Source organism: Lynx rufus, unplaced genomic scaffold, assembly GCF_022079265.1.
Source record: "Lynx rufus isolate CCGP_SWC_20201006 ecotype Redwood Valley unplaced genomic scaffold, mLynRuf1.p SCAF_4, whole genome shotgun sequence".
Taxonomy (NCBI): Eukaryota; Metazoa; Chordata; class Mammalia; order Carnivora; family Felidae; genus Lynx; species Lynx rufus.
This window is the reverse complement of record NW_025814856.1, coordinates 120,894,135-120,907,671: the sequence shown is the minus strand read 5'-3', so window position 1 is coordinate 120,907,671 and position 13,537 is coordinate 120,894,135. Positions and strand designations below refer to the sequence as shown.

General features: G+C 43.2%; 1 protein-coding gene across 1 annotated transcript in view; it reads right to left on the bottom strand.

The window, feature by feature from the left end:
• CREB5 (cAMP responsive element binding protein 5) overlaps positions 1–13,537 on the bottom strand; it is a 323,528-nt gene that overhangs the window by 238,464 nt on the left and 71,527 nt on the right. Inside the window, exon 4 of the mRNA XM_047096509.1 lies at positions 3,998–4,170. Coding sequence (XP_046952465.1) covers positions 3,998–4,170 — 173 coding nt within the window. The remainder of the gene's footprint in view (positions 1–3,997; positions 4,171–13,537) is intronic.

Below are 13,537 nucleotides of genomic sequence, written 5' to 3'. Positions count from 1 at the left end.
CTTCACTACTCTCCTGAAGAATCACCGGGCATGAATTCCCTGCTCACTCTTACACCATAAAGAGAACTAGACTCCTTCAGGAAAGCTGGGATCTATTAAGATTATAGCCACCTCCTCAATTGCTTACCGGCTCCTACAAAAGTATCTCATGCAAAGAGAGACAGAGAGAGACAAAGACAGAGTAAGAGACAGAGAAAGGGAATTTACATGACCACTACATGCTCATCTACCATTTTTCCCAGGTTCTGCTGACTTAATCCTGAATTAATGAGCCTGTTACATGATATCTAATAAAAATGACTGCAGCAGAGATACTGCTTGGAATCTGCCACATATTTGCCCCAAGGCTGAATCGATTTCATCTATATTTAACACATGCTTGTTTTCTGTCTCACTTGTCTCCCCCACAGCCCATGGCTCAACTCTTTTTTTTTTTCCCCCATCTGGAAAACTTATCTCCTAAAATGCTACCATCAATCAGCCAAAGACACTCTTCCTGAGAGAGCGTCTGCCAGTCTGACTAAGCACAAGTAGTCACTAGTTTGGGGATGCCTCCCACACTCTCTAGCACCGTGTGTTTTTCTAGCTTGCCTAACCGCACGAGTACAATTTGGGATATTTATACTTACCTCCAGTTTCTACTGGGATAACAGCGTTACTTTGACAGAACTGGGCATAGGGCATGGTGGGGGGGGGTGATATGGGATGGCACAGAAGTTGCCTGTGTCGCTTATCTACCTACTTATAAATTTATTTCTTTGGATTTTTGCATTTCCACCCACTTTGGTCTAGATTGGCTCAGTGCCTGCTCAAAAAGTATGAACATCCGATGCTTACAAAGACGCATACGCTTTGCCCCTCAAAATCTTCCCTGGACTACCGTGCTGTTCCCATTTCCAACTCCTTCATTGTCAATATCACCCCTAATATATTTGAGCCTTTATGCTTAAATACAGCATGAAAGAAGGTGCAGAAAAGAAAGCAAAAGTAAGGTTGGCAGCAGAAGCCAAGCACCGGGAGAAGGGAAGGAAAAAGAGGGGGCAGGAGACAGGCGGCCCCCTCCCTCTCCCACAAAGTTCCAGTCGTGAACACACCCACTGGCCGCAGCAAAAAAGCACTGTGCGTGGGCACAGGTGGGTCCCAGCCTCCCTGCCTGGATGCAGCTTAAGCGCTGAGCCTGAATGAAGACTTTCATTGCTGTTTGCTGTTTTTGTTGGCCAGTAGCCATGGCAAACATTTGCAGGTGGCTTGGCCAGATTTTGACACTTAAATATTTGAGGTTGTGATAAAAATCAGAATATTACTACAATATGGTTCTGTGCAGTCTCAAGGAAAAAAAAAAAAACTATCTGCAATTTCAAATGCTCATTTAAAGACACAGTCTCCAGAGGGAACTCATGTTTTAAAATAAGTACTCATTTCCTCTTTGCTGCGAGAAATAAAAGAGTCAACCATCCCCAAATGTTACCACCTAGAGTTTCATTCTGAATCCACTGGTGAGATGGGTTGGGTTGTTCCTTGCTGAGCCCCCACGGCCATCCGGGCAAGGTTTTAGATGGGTCACATGGAGAAAATGGAAATGACAGGATGTGTGGGTTGGAATCAACATGGTAAGCACGACAGGGAAGGATCTGAAGAAAAGGAACAGCCTCCCTCAAGCCTGGCAATGAGACAGAGTCCTAAAAGTGACAATTATCTCCTAGAACACACCAGGAGAGACATGCAGGAGTAAATGAGAAGACGGAGTGGGCTGGGAGGTCGCATGTACCAGAGGAACACTCCCACCCACCCAGGCACAGTGACACAGCCTAGAAATGTCACCCAACTGTACAGCCCTGGGCCAGCCGGGTAAATTATTGACAGAGTCAACACGCATCTTAGAATTCAGTGCTAACCCTTAAAAGATTGTTTCACAAAAACCAGCATTGTACTAACAATGGCCGAATGCTAAGGGCCTCCAAGAGGGTAGCTGGGGTGGGGGCGAGGGGGGAGGCAGAACTCCAGGGGGGAAGGAATGTTATAAAACTGCTAGTAAACTCTAACACATTTTATGTTTTTTCCCCTTGAAAGAAAAATAAAATAATTATGATTAGCTGGCCTAACTGTGAATTGTCTGCCCAAAGCCAAACCACTAGAGTGAAGGAGTGCCTTGAGATTTAGATGCTGTCTTTAAAGAACCCACTCCAACCTCGTAGTATATTATAGGTTCTTGCTTTAGATGGTGGCAGTATTTGCTCCCACGGTCATTTGAAAAGAAAAGAAATATTTAACAGGGCTACTAGCTAATTTAGCATTGGCTTCTTCCAACAAAGTCAAGCATTCAAATGGCCAGATTAATATTCTTTTTTTTAAATGGGAGACCAAATGTACCCATGGCAAGCTCACGAAACCATCACTGCCCACAGCTCTCATTTGTTAAGATGGGTCTTCACAAATCACAACCCATCTGATAGGTTGAGAAATGTGGGAGACAAGGCACCCCTTCTAAAGCATTCTAAGGAGGAATAAGCTGATGTTGTTCCCCATGCTCACTCTTGATCTGAAATTCCTACAAACATGAAAAACAAAGGGGAAAGCGCCTGGCTGGCTCAGTCCGTGGAGCATGTGACTCTGGATCTGGGGGTTTTAAGTTGGAGCCCACATTGGGTGTAGACACTACTTAAAAATAAAGTCTTTGAGAGACTGGTAAAAACTGAGAATAAACTAAGGGTTGATGGGGGTTGGGAGGGAGGGGAAAGTAGGTGATGGGCATTGAGGAGGGCACCTGTCCGGATGAGCACTGGGTCTTGTATGGAAACCAACTTGACAATAAATTTCATATTAAAAAAACAATTTAAAAAATAAAATCTTTTAAAAAACAAAGGGGGCAAGACACATTGGCACATTGCAGGTCTGCTTTGGGTTGTTGTTGTTGTTGTTGTTTTAAATCACCATATCCAATATTCAGCTGAATATTCACACTGAATTCTGATGCACATACCAAATACAGCAAACTCCCTATCCTATTTTAAACAGAGGATTGTGGGAACATACAGCAAGCAGTTCTCAGCTTTCAACAATATAAATTTATCAGAGCTCTTTGGCTTAAGTTACTACTTTTTCTTCCTAGGAACTTGACTACTCTTAAATATTCGATTTCCTCTTCACTCTACTCCTGCGAGGGTGGAAAGAAGACACATAACCATCATCCTGAAGATAAGGAAGCAGGCCAGAGATTCTGTTATTTCTGAGAAGCTCACGGGTAATGCCCAGGCTGCTGGTCCTCAGACCACACTCCAAGTAGGCAGGGGATAGCACTGTCATATGAAACTCAGAAGTGAAAACTCTTTCCAACCCATAAACAGAGTGTCTGGGATTCTGACGAAACCGACCTTTCTACCAACTTCTCTCAATACCGCAGTACTGTCTTTTTTACATAAGCCAGGGGGAAAGGGCTTGCTGTTTTTGCTTTTTCTACTCCAGGAATGAGCCTGGGCCAACACAGAGGAAGGGGAGAACTAATAAAGAGGTATTAACAAGGAAAAGAAGCAAAGAAGAATAATCAGAGGGACGCAAGACTGGAAATACATGGAAGACACAGGGGCTGGGCTCAGCAGATCCTAGGAAAAAAGGGACACACTCTGTTGGGGAGGAAGGTGGGCTGGTGAAACCTCCCTCTACCATCCTCAAGCATTTGTCCTGAAAGTATGCTCTGCTCCCCGTCACACCCAAGGGGTTTTCTCCCGTCATCTTGAAGTTCACAACTCTTGTCTGAAGAAGCGATGACACCGAATGCCTTGCTTTGCCCCGCAAAGTCCAGGATCAAAAGTGTCCACCAAATGGGGACTCCCCACCCTTCTCCCATTAAAAGCATCACTCTAAGGGCCAGGTGGTACCACACCAGCCAGGAACACCAACTTCTGTCTCACCCGATCCGAGCACCAGAAACAAGGAGAAAGTCCAGAACATTCTCTGAGCTCCAGCCAGGACCCAGAGACAACCGAGGAAGTCTCCTTACCCGATCTGGCGGTTGGTGGAAGGTGCCTGTGTGATGACAGAGCTGGACTGGGGCGACGGCATGGCTTGCTGAATCACAACGCTGGTGTCATGGTTGGGCATCCGGGTGCTGCCAAGCTGGTGAGCTCCGGGCCCCGCCATGGCCCCACCAACTGTGTTATGCATCGAGATATTCTGCCCAGAGAAGACAGAGGGGAAGGTCAGAAGAAGTCAATGTTTTATGCTACTCTCAAGCTCTCAGAGGACAAAATTGGGAATCTGGTCATGTCAACTAACTAAAGAGTTATGGCTTCTGGCAAGCCATGGGTCCATCCATCTTGTTATAACTTACAGCTATGAGCAGATGAGAAACAACTATTTACCCTAAGAGTAACACACATAAGAAAATACCCTGAAATTTACTAATCACTCTGCCGCCTTCCTGATATAAGGTGTCTATCAGGGACATTTGATGTATATCTTCTCTGACTTGGTGTGATATATACTGTGTTTGAAAATAATTTCCATGGTGAGTGCACGATACTATGATTTAGTGAAGAGCTGTTCAGCATCCTGCTTTGAATGACATGCACACTAGGTTATTGTTTCTTTTTCAGTCCCATGAGAGTGGCCAACCACCTACTTCCCCCCCCCCCCGCCCCCCCAGGAAACTACTACCTTTCCCAATCATAATCTAGGTACTCATGACCCAAGCTCAACAACCTGGAAAGTGAGGATAGATGACTGGCATAGATGACAGGGTGTCTGGAATCCAATTCCAAGAGCCAAAGTTGCAACTTTTGGCTGTATTTCCATAAAATCTCTAACAATTTTTATGGAATAACGGAATATAGAACAATGATTGCTTGTTCATTTACTTTTTCACTGTCTTGTCCTCTAGAATGAAGAACATTTGTGTTCATAACTCTCTCTCCCATGGTACTTGGAACACTGTAGGCACTCAGGTAAACATACATTGCATGAATAAACCAGTGAAGGCAAAATGTGACATCTGAGTCACTTAAGGGAACTAACAGCCTGTGCTTATTCCTGATGACTTGAATGAAGGTTTCCTTGTTTAAAATTCAAAAGTAAGGTAACACACGCAAGGTAAAGCTGTCTTAAAAGACAGTTCTTCTTAAAAAAAGAAAAGTCACTGGGACAAACAAAAGAGGATTCACACTGGAGCAGAAGTCTTACCAATGTGGTGGAGCCAAAAGATGAGAAATTCAGAGTCTAGAAAAGAAAGGGAAAGTGCAGGGTAAAGCCAAGTAAGTAAGTGGGTCTCTGTAAACAGCTAGGCACAGCTCTTCAGCTTAGAAGGGTAGTGAAATTCGAGAGGTCAGTTGGACAATGGGTTGAGGATGGCAGAAAAGAAATGGAGTGTCACTAGCAATTTACTGGAGGGAAAATATATATCTGTCTGCGCTTTGGGGTTAGCAAAGAAAAAAATAAATGTTACCCAGGAGAACCAGAAGTGGTTCTTTGAAGTTCTTCTGCAAAGAACAGGATTTCCTGCACTACGTGTTAAATGATGGTGATAACATATATGGTATTTGGGGTGGTTGTGTCCATCACGTTGCACCTTTCCCAGATTTCTGATTTCTAAATCCTGACCACACAGTTTGTCAGGAGTCCAGATGGAAACTGGGCACCTGGCTTAGACTGTGAGCCGACTGTGTTATCGCGGGATCCCAAAGGCATGAACAGTCGTCTATACACACACACGGTCCAAAGGCTCCTCTTTTACACTGGAAGGTTTTTCTGACATGGGAAAATATTGGGGTTGGTTAAAGCAAGATGAAAGGAAATGGTGATTTGTGTTGGAGTAGCAGTGCAGGGGTATGCTTAAGTTCTTTTTATAGGGTCTAGAGACGTAGCGAATTGAGCTCAAATGATAATAAAATAAAATAACTGGGTTACTTCTTTAAAAAGTGAACCTTAACAAACATACTTCCCTGGGTCTTAATGAGGTCTTGAGGAAGTCAACAATTAAAAATATTTTTTTCCTCCATTGTTGGGATCCTCAGAGAGACTCCCAAGTTTTTGTCTTGCTCACAGTCACCTACTTTGCCAATAATAGATCTGAGGCACCAAAAGATTTCTGGCTCTTTTTAGAATTATTTTCTGTTGCGCTGTACTATCAAAAATTATGAGTAGAGCTGCACAGTCTAAAATTTAAAATAACAATCTTTCAATTGACAAAGAAGAATATAAAATGTATGAACCTTCCTTGGGTTACCCGCGGCACTATTCTTCTATCACCCCCCTATGCAGTCCCCAAGTACTGCAGAGTCAACCTACGCATCTTTGATCTGTTTCTATCCTTCTATCTCTCCTCCTGCCAACCTACACCCAACTACCTCCATTTCCTTTCCTGGACTAGAAAGTGGTCTCCTAACTGGTCTGTCACTTACTTTGCCTTCCCTTTCTCCTTTTGCCCATATATGGTCACAGTGATTTTTTTTTAAGTTTGTTTGTTTGTTTGTTTGTTTGTTTGTTTTGAGAGAGAGAGAGCAAGCGCATGAGTGCACAAGTGGAAGGAGGGGCAGAGAGAGAGGAGAGAAAGAATTCCAAGCAAGCCTATGCTGTGAGCATGGAGGCAGACTAGGGGAGGGTACGCACAATGTGGCCCTAGAGATCTTTCAAACTGTGAGATCATGACCGGAGCTGAAATCAAGAGTCAGAGGCTTAACCAACTGAGCCACCCAGGCACCTGGCATGGTGATCTTTTCAAAAAGCAAAACTGATCACGGCCCACAATTCTCCCCGCCCAACTGCACTGCCCCACCTCCAGCCACCACCCCCACAAGCTTCTTTGATGGCTTCCACGGTTCAGAAGACATTGACAGCACTCTTTGTGTCATCTCCAAAGCCTGTAGGAGACCCTTCCTACCTCTCAGTTCATCTCACACTACTCTCACTCTTGCTTTGTGTTCTTCACTCCACCTTATTGGCATGTTCCTGTCCTCATACTGCCCATGCTCCCTTTCAGCACAGGGCCTTGGGAATATGTTTTTTTCTGCTACCTGTGCCCTTCCCCTGATTCCACCTTCAAATCTCAGATTAAGCATCACGCGAGGAAGACTTCCCTGACCTCTCCAGTGATGGGCACCCTCTCCCTCTTCTTTGCAGTACTTTTTACAAGCTCACAATTGTTTTGATTATTTGACTAACATGTTTCTTCCTTAAGGCCATAAGTGCAATGTGAGAAGAGACTAAATTTGACTTTACTCCCCATTGTCTCTGTTGCCTAGATCAGTGCCTGCATATAATAAGTGCTCAATAAACACTGAATGAGTGAGTAAACTATAAAATGATATTCCTAAAATATTCAGTATGAGGAAGTCTTTTATTCCCTGGCCAGTTTTTGAGAGTGCTAACTTTTTGTCCATCTACTGGGATCTCAGAACATGCTTATGGTATTAGAGCTTTAGATATTAAGGTATTTGTCCAATTATGGGCTAGAGAAAGAGAAAAGACCAGTGTTAAGACGAAAGCCACAAACATGGGACGTACACAAGAAGGAAAGCCTTTGAGAAAATATTAAATGAGCCCTTGGAAGAAGATGCCAAAAGGCGAGCTCTGAATCTTTGAGCACTTTGGCTCAAAGTATGGCAACAACCATTCTTCACCTCCACCATGAAAACCAGGAAAAACTGATCTGTGCTGCAGCACAAAGAAAATGATTTCTTCAGAGGGAAGCATGTTAAGTGAAAGAAAGAACTACTTCTTTAATGAGAATCATTAAGAAGAATTTTAAGGGACACCCGGGTGACTCAGTCGGTTGAGCGTCCAACTTCAGCTCAGATCATGATCTCATGGTTCCTTGAGTTTGAGCTCCACATCAGGCTCCTTGCTGTCAGTGTGAAGCCTGCTTTGGATCCTCTGTACTCCTCTCTCTCTGCCCCTCCCCTGCTCTCTCTGTCTCTCTCTCTCTCTCTCTCTCAAAAAGAAAAGAAAAGATGGGGCGCCTGGGTGGCGCAGTCGGTTAAGCGTCCGACTTCAGCCAGGTCACGATCTCGCGGTCCGTGAGTTCGAGCCCCGCGTCGGGCTCTGGGCTGATGGCTCAGAGCCTGGAGCCTGTTTCCCATTCTGTGTCTCCCTCTCTCTCTGGCCCTCCCCCGTTCATGCTCTGTCTCTCTCTCTGTCCCAAAAATAAATAAACGTTGAAAAAAAAAAATTAAAAAAATAAATAAATAAAAAAAAAGAAAAGAAAAGAAAAGAAAAGAAAAGAAAAGAAAAGAAAAGAAAAGAAAAAGGAAGGAAGGAAGGAAGGAAGGAAAGAAAGAAAGAAAGAAAGAAAGAAAGAAAGAAAGAAAGAGAAAGAATTTTAAAAACTATCCAGGAATATACCTCACACCTTCTCCCACCAACATTTAAGACATCTCTTTGTCTCTGTGACCCCAACCAGAGATGGAAAAGGCTCCTAAGTGTTATATTCTAATTCTTCAATAATCTCTTTTCTCCACCACACATGAAATCTGCAAATTCTCCACACTCCTTCCCCCAGACCGAGGGAGTAATTTCAAAACATTTTGGAAAAATAAACAATTAGGCAAACATTATCATTTCACATTAAGAGAAGATCTTTTTTTTTCCTTTAAACATTACGTAGTAACTCAAACATGAAATTATTTTCTGAGTTCACATTTTCCCAATTATGGGTTCAAAACCTGTCTTCATTGATAAAAGAATGGCATTTTACCTCTGGGTAAATTAAATATCCAATTTCAAAAACACGAGTGACTACATCTTGCTGAGTTACTTTTGCTAGTATAGGTGCATAGATTTGGAACTGGTACAATAGTGTCATTAAGCCAGTGGATGGGTGTCAATACGCATGGAACAATCAGAGGTGTTCCTCGGGGCTCAGCCTTTGGCCTTTTCTTGTTCCGCATTTGTACCAACAGCTTGGATGAAGATGTAAAAATTGCGCCTGTCAAATCTGCAGTTGACACAGTGTTGGGAGGCAGAGCTTATGTTCTGGGTAGTAGAATCAGGTTTTACTTGAGCCAACTGTGTGATCTGGCCTCCAAAAATGCTAACATAAATCTAGGTTGCTGTAGAAGAAGTGCGATGTCCAGCTCAAGGGAAGTAATTACTCCACTGTAGAGCGCGCTGAACTGACCACATTTGGCCACCACATTTTAAGGGGGAAATTGACAAATAGGAGGGAATGAAAGCAATGAAGGCATCCAAAATGCATCACAGGAAGAACTGTAGAGGAATCAGGGAATATTTAGTCTGAAGAAGAAAAGATTTAGAGGGTCATGCTAACTGCCTTCAAATATTTGTGGGATTAGATACAGTCTATCTGACTCCAGAGGGCATAATTTCCAAAAAATGGGATCATGTTGATAAAAGCCAATGATGACTACAATTTGAGTTCTTATTTTGAGACAACCACTATGCTAGATGCTTTATAAACTGCATCTCTAACCTTCACAATGGCATTACAGGGTCAGCGTTATTATCCTCGTTTTAAAACAATAAAAAGAGTAAAATTCCTACCATTACTAATACTATGCCATTCTCTTATAGTCATCCACACTCTTTCTGGACTGACGCTCTAAAAATACAAATTTGATCTTTTGTCCAAAGACTAAACGAGCTGCCTTGTCACGTACTGAGCTTTCTGGCATTGGAGTTAAGCCAGTAGAGACTAGTGGCCCCTGTCAAGGATGTCACCAAGAGGATTTCTGCATCAGGAGGGAGAAAGTGCTGCATGACTTCTAAGGTCTCTTCTATTGCTAAGATTCCCTCACTTACGACACATGGTTCATACTTCGGCCCAATGCTTCCAAATGATTAGTAATCTGTGATAACATTGGAAATACACTGGCTTAGGAGTTAGGAGGTCTATTCTAGTCCAGGCTCTCTACCCCTCCTTGCAGCCATGTAACCTGGATAAATCATCCAACCCCCCTCAGCTCCATAGCCCCATTGCTAAAAGCAGGGGGTTAGACTACCTGGTTTCCATAATTATTTCTGGCTCTGATACTCCACAAGTCTCTTTGTATGTTACATTTTATGAGACATTAAATATCCAAACACACTTTTTAGATTCTGATTCACGGGCCTACAAACATTGATTTTTTTTTTCTCCATAACCATAAGCTTTTGGAGATGAGTCTCCTAAAAATTATAGCTTTATGCCAGACCCAAGGGATCATGATTCAAGAAACGGATCCAGGGGCGCCTGGGTGGCGCAGTCGGTTAAGCGTCCGACTTCAGCCAGGTCACGATCTCGCGGTCCGTGAGTTCGAGCCCCGCGTCGGGCTCTGGGCTGATGGCTCGGAGCCTGGAGCCTGTTTCCCATTCTGTGTCTCCCTCTCTCTCTGGCCCTCCCCCGTTCATGCTCTGTCTCTCTCTCTGTCCCAAAAATAAATAAACGTTGAAAAAAAAAAAATTAAAAAAAAAAAAAAAAAAAAAAAAGAAACGGATCCAACACAAAGTAAAATTTCTCAAACTTCAAAGATGAAAATTTCGCAAATTATTTTCACCTAAATCGCTCACTCCGGGGTTCCAATTTCTCCACATGTTCCTTTGACTTCTTCTTCCCTTCATATCCTTCAATATACCTTGCTCTCCACTCAGTGTTGTTCTGAGACACAAAGGGTGTGAATGGAATGAGAATCAGGGCATAATGAGTCTTGATTGCATACTCAGTCAGTTTGAGGTAGAGTGGTAATTGTCTATCTGCATGCATGGGCTTGGAATACAATATGCAAAAAAAACAACGCAATGTATATGAATATATGTCAATGTTCTTATAAATACCTATAATTTCAGGGCGTGGTCATGAAGGATGAAGGGCAGTGGACCACAGATGAAAGTAAAAGTTGGAGCATACAGGGAGAAGGTTGTTGATTCCCATAAGGTCCCAAAATGCTATCTTCAAATCTATATTCTGTCCAACTGCCAAGGTGTGGAGACTTTATGGGTTTCTCTATAAAGAGCCAGGGTCATCCCGACACGCGTTTACAAGTCAAGTTGTGCAATCTTGGAATTGTCTGCATCTTAATGAGGCCCGGGCAGTTATGAAGACTTTCAGAACTTCCCCGATGTAAACATCCATGATTTGCATCCAAAAGATGTCTGAGACATTCACAGGATAACACAAGTTCTAACCTTGTGTTAGAAGAGACTAAGCTCTCTGGAGGTTTAGGAAGGATTCTAGAAGGTCCTAACTCCTTTTTTCTGATGCTCTCAGGAGCTGGAATACCAGAGTGAGTATTTTGAATTCTACTAAGAGAGTAGGCTGCTCTGTGACAGAGGGGACAGTGAAGTATTAGAGGGGACAGAGTGGGGTTGGGGAGGACACCAGGGGCCATGCCAGCTGCCTCTCTCTCCATAACATTCTCCTTAGTGTAGCCACACTGTGAAAGATGAACATAAGAAAGAATCCATCTCAGGCAACTTTGCATCAGGGAAAGGGAGAGGAGAGCACAGAGCCCTGTGAAAATTCCAGCTTTGACATGCACATTTAAATTCTCCTTTTTCAGAGTATGCTACTTATCCCAGAAGACTTCTAAGGGGAACAAAAACATGAGCACTAGAATATAGGGCTCAAGTTCAGATCAGCTCAATAGCACCTGGGCATGTTAAGTTCTCTGAGCCATACCTTCCTCATCTTTAAAATAGAGATAGTCATCTAATGAACAGGGTTGCAGTGAGCCCCACATGACAGGACGGATGTTCCAGCACAGTGCTGACAGCATACGTGTACTTCTTCTCTTTTAGTATAGTTCCGAATGTGAGGCTCAGAGAGTAATGGTTCATTCTGGGTGGCTACTCCCCATGACTGATTTTAATAGAAATATTACTAATAATAGCTAGCACTTATACAGCATTACCATATGGCAGAAAACTCATTTAGTCCTTATTAGTCTATGAGGCACATAGGATTATTAATCCTCGTTTTACAGAGGAGGAAACTGAAGCACAGAGAGGTTAAGTAACTTGCTCAAAGTCATCCAACTGATAAGTGAAGGAGCTCGGACCTAAGCCCTTTGGCTTCAGAGTCCAGATTCTTACCTACTAAGCCATACTGCCTCTACAGTCTTGCTGTAAAAATATTTTCTAGTGGAAAATGACATGGCAAAAAATAAAGTGTACCTGCTATCCTTTCTAGGGACATTAAAAGAAATGGTTAATTGATGCTGGTATGGGATCCTGAGAATTACAATATATCTGTCTTACCACTAACTTGGGGCAATGTCATCACCACCATTTTCATACCTAGAAAAGACTGGGATACACCATTAATTCATTTCTAAGTTGTTGACTCGTGACCCTTGTCTTAATGTCATATTGCCTGCACAGGTCTTTTGAGACTGGTTTACAAGGAACAGGGCAGATTAAGATTAGGGAGGAAAGCTGTACTTCAAAAACTGTTGAACGATACTCCTACCAAACTACCAAAACAACCAACCAACTGTCACTCACTCATTCTCTGATGAAGTTCAGCTTCCTCAATAGTTCCACGAGTTAAGCAAAAGGCTGAGAAAGAGGTAATTTCTTTGATGTTTGGATCAAGTTCAATTTCCAAGGCAACTTCCCTTACAGCGGGTAGAAAAGCAGCTCACACGTGGATATGACCCTCAGTGGCCTTTAGCACACTCACCCGTTCCCAGGAAGTGGAAGGCCTGGCCCGAGTGAGGTTCTAGACTTGAGTCTGCAAGATACGGACCAGCAAGATCCATCTGACTGGACTGTGCTCTCCTCCAACTCCAGACCTCTGTCATCCTTTCTAATACTGGGTTTAGACAAAAGAGCCCTGAACCATCCCTGTAAGCATTTTATAGCTATTCATTTAATACCGTAGTAAAATGCTCAAGACAATAAATGTCTTCTCAGGTGCCACCCTCGACTGTGAGAAACAGTTTTCAGGTGTCTCTCAAAGATCCTGCTCCTTCCTGTTCAGATTCTCTCAGTGCCGTGGAGTGTCTGTGTCTCTGCTCTCACCTCCTGCTTTAGTGTCTCGGTTAATTCCGCTAAATATAATCATATGGGTTAAAAGGAAGGAAGTGATGCCACTTCGTTCAGGTTACTAGAATTTTAGTTGAGCAAATCTCTGTGGTTGATGCATCCACAGATATCTTGGAAGTCAGAGACTCCTCTAATGCCCCTGAAAATGATATTGTACTCACTGCTCCCTGGTAAAGTTCCTCATTTCTCAAGAGTCTTCCCCAAGAAACCGTGGCACCAGCCTACTTGAACACTTCTGCCGGCCATACCTCTGACATATGACCTGAGCTTTTATCATTTCATTCCAATCGATCTTTTCCGTAACATCTCCTGGCAACTCATCCTCTCTACCCTTTTCCCTCTCATTCACACACACAGACCTCAATGCTTCTTGACTATTCATTCCATTTCATGTCTCTTTTTCACCTTTGCACATGATATCTCCTCTTTGCTGTCAACCCGAGATCCAGCACCTTTCTCCTCTGTGGAGCCTTCTCCCACTGCTTCTGGCCCCATTAGTTGCTCCCTGTTTTGTGCTCTCATGGTACCTTTTCCATATTGCCATTGAAGAGCCTGGCTGAGTTCCACA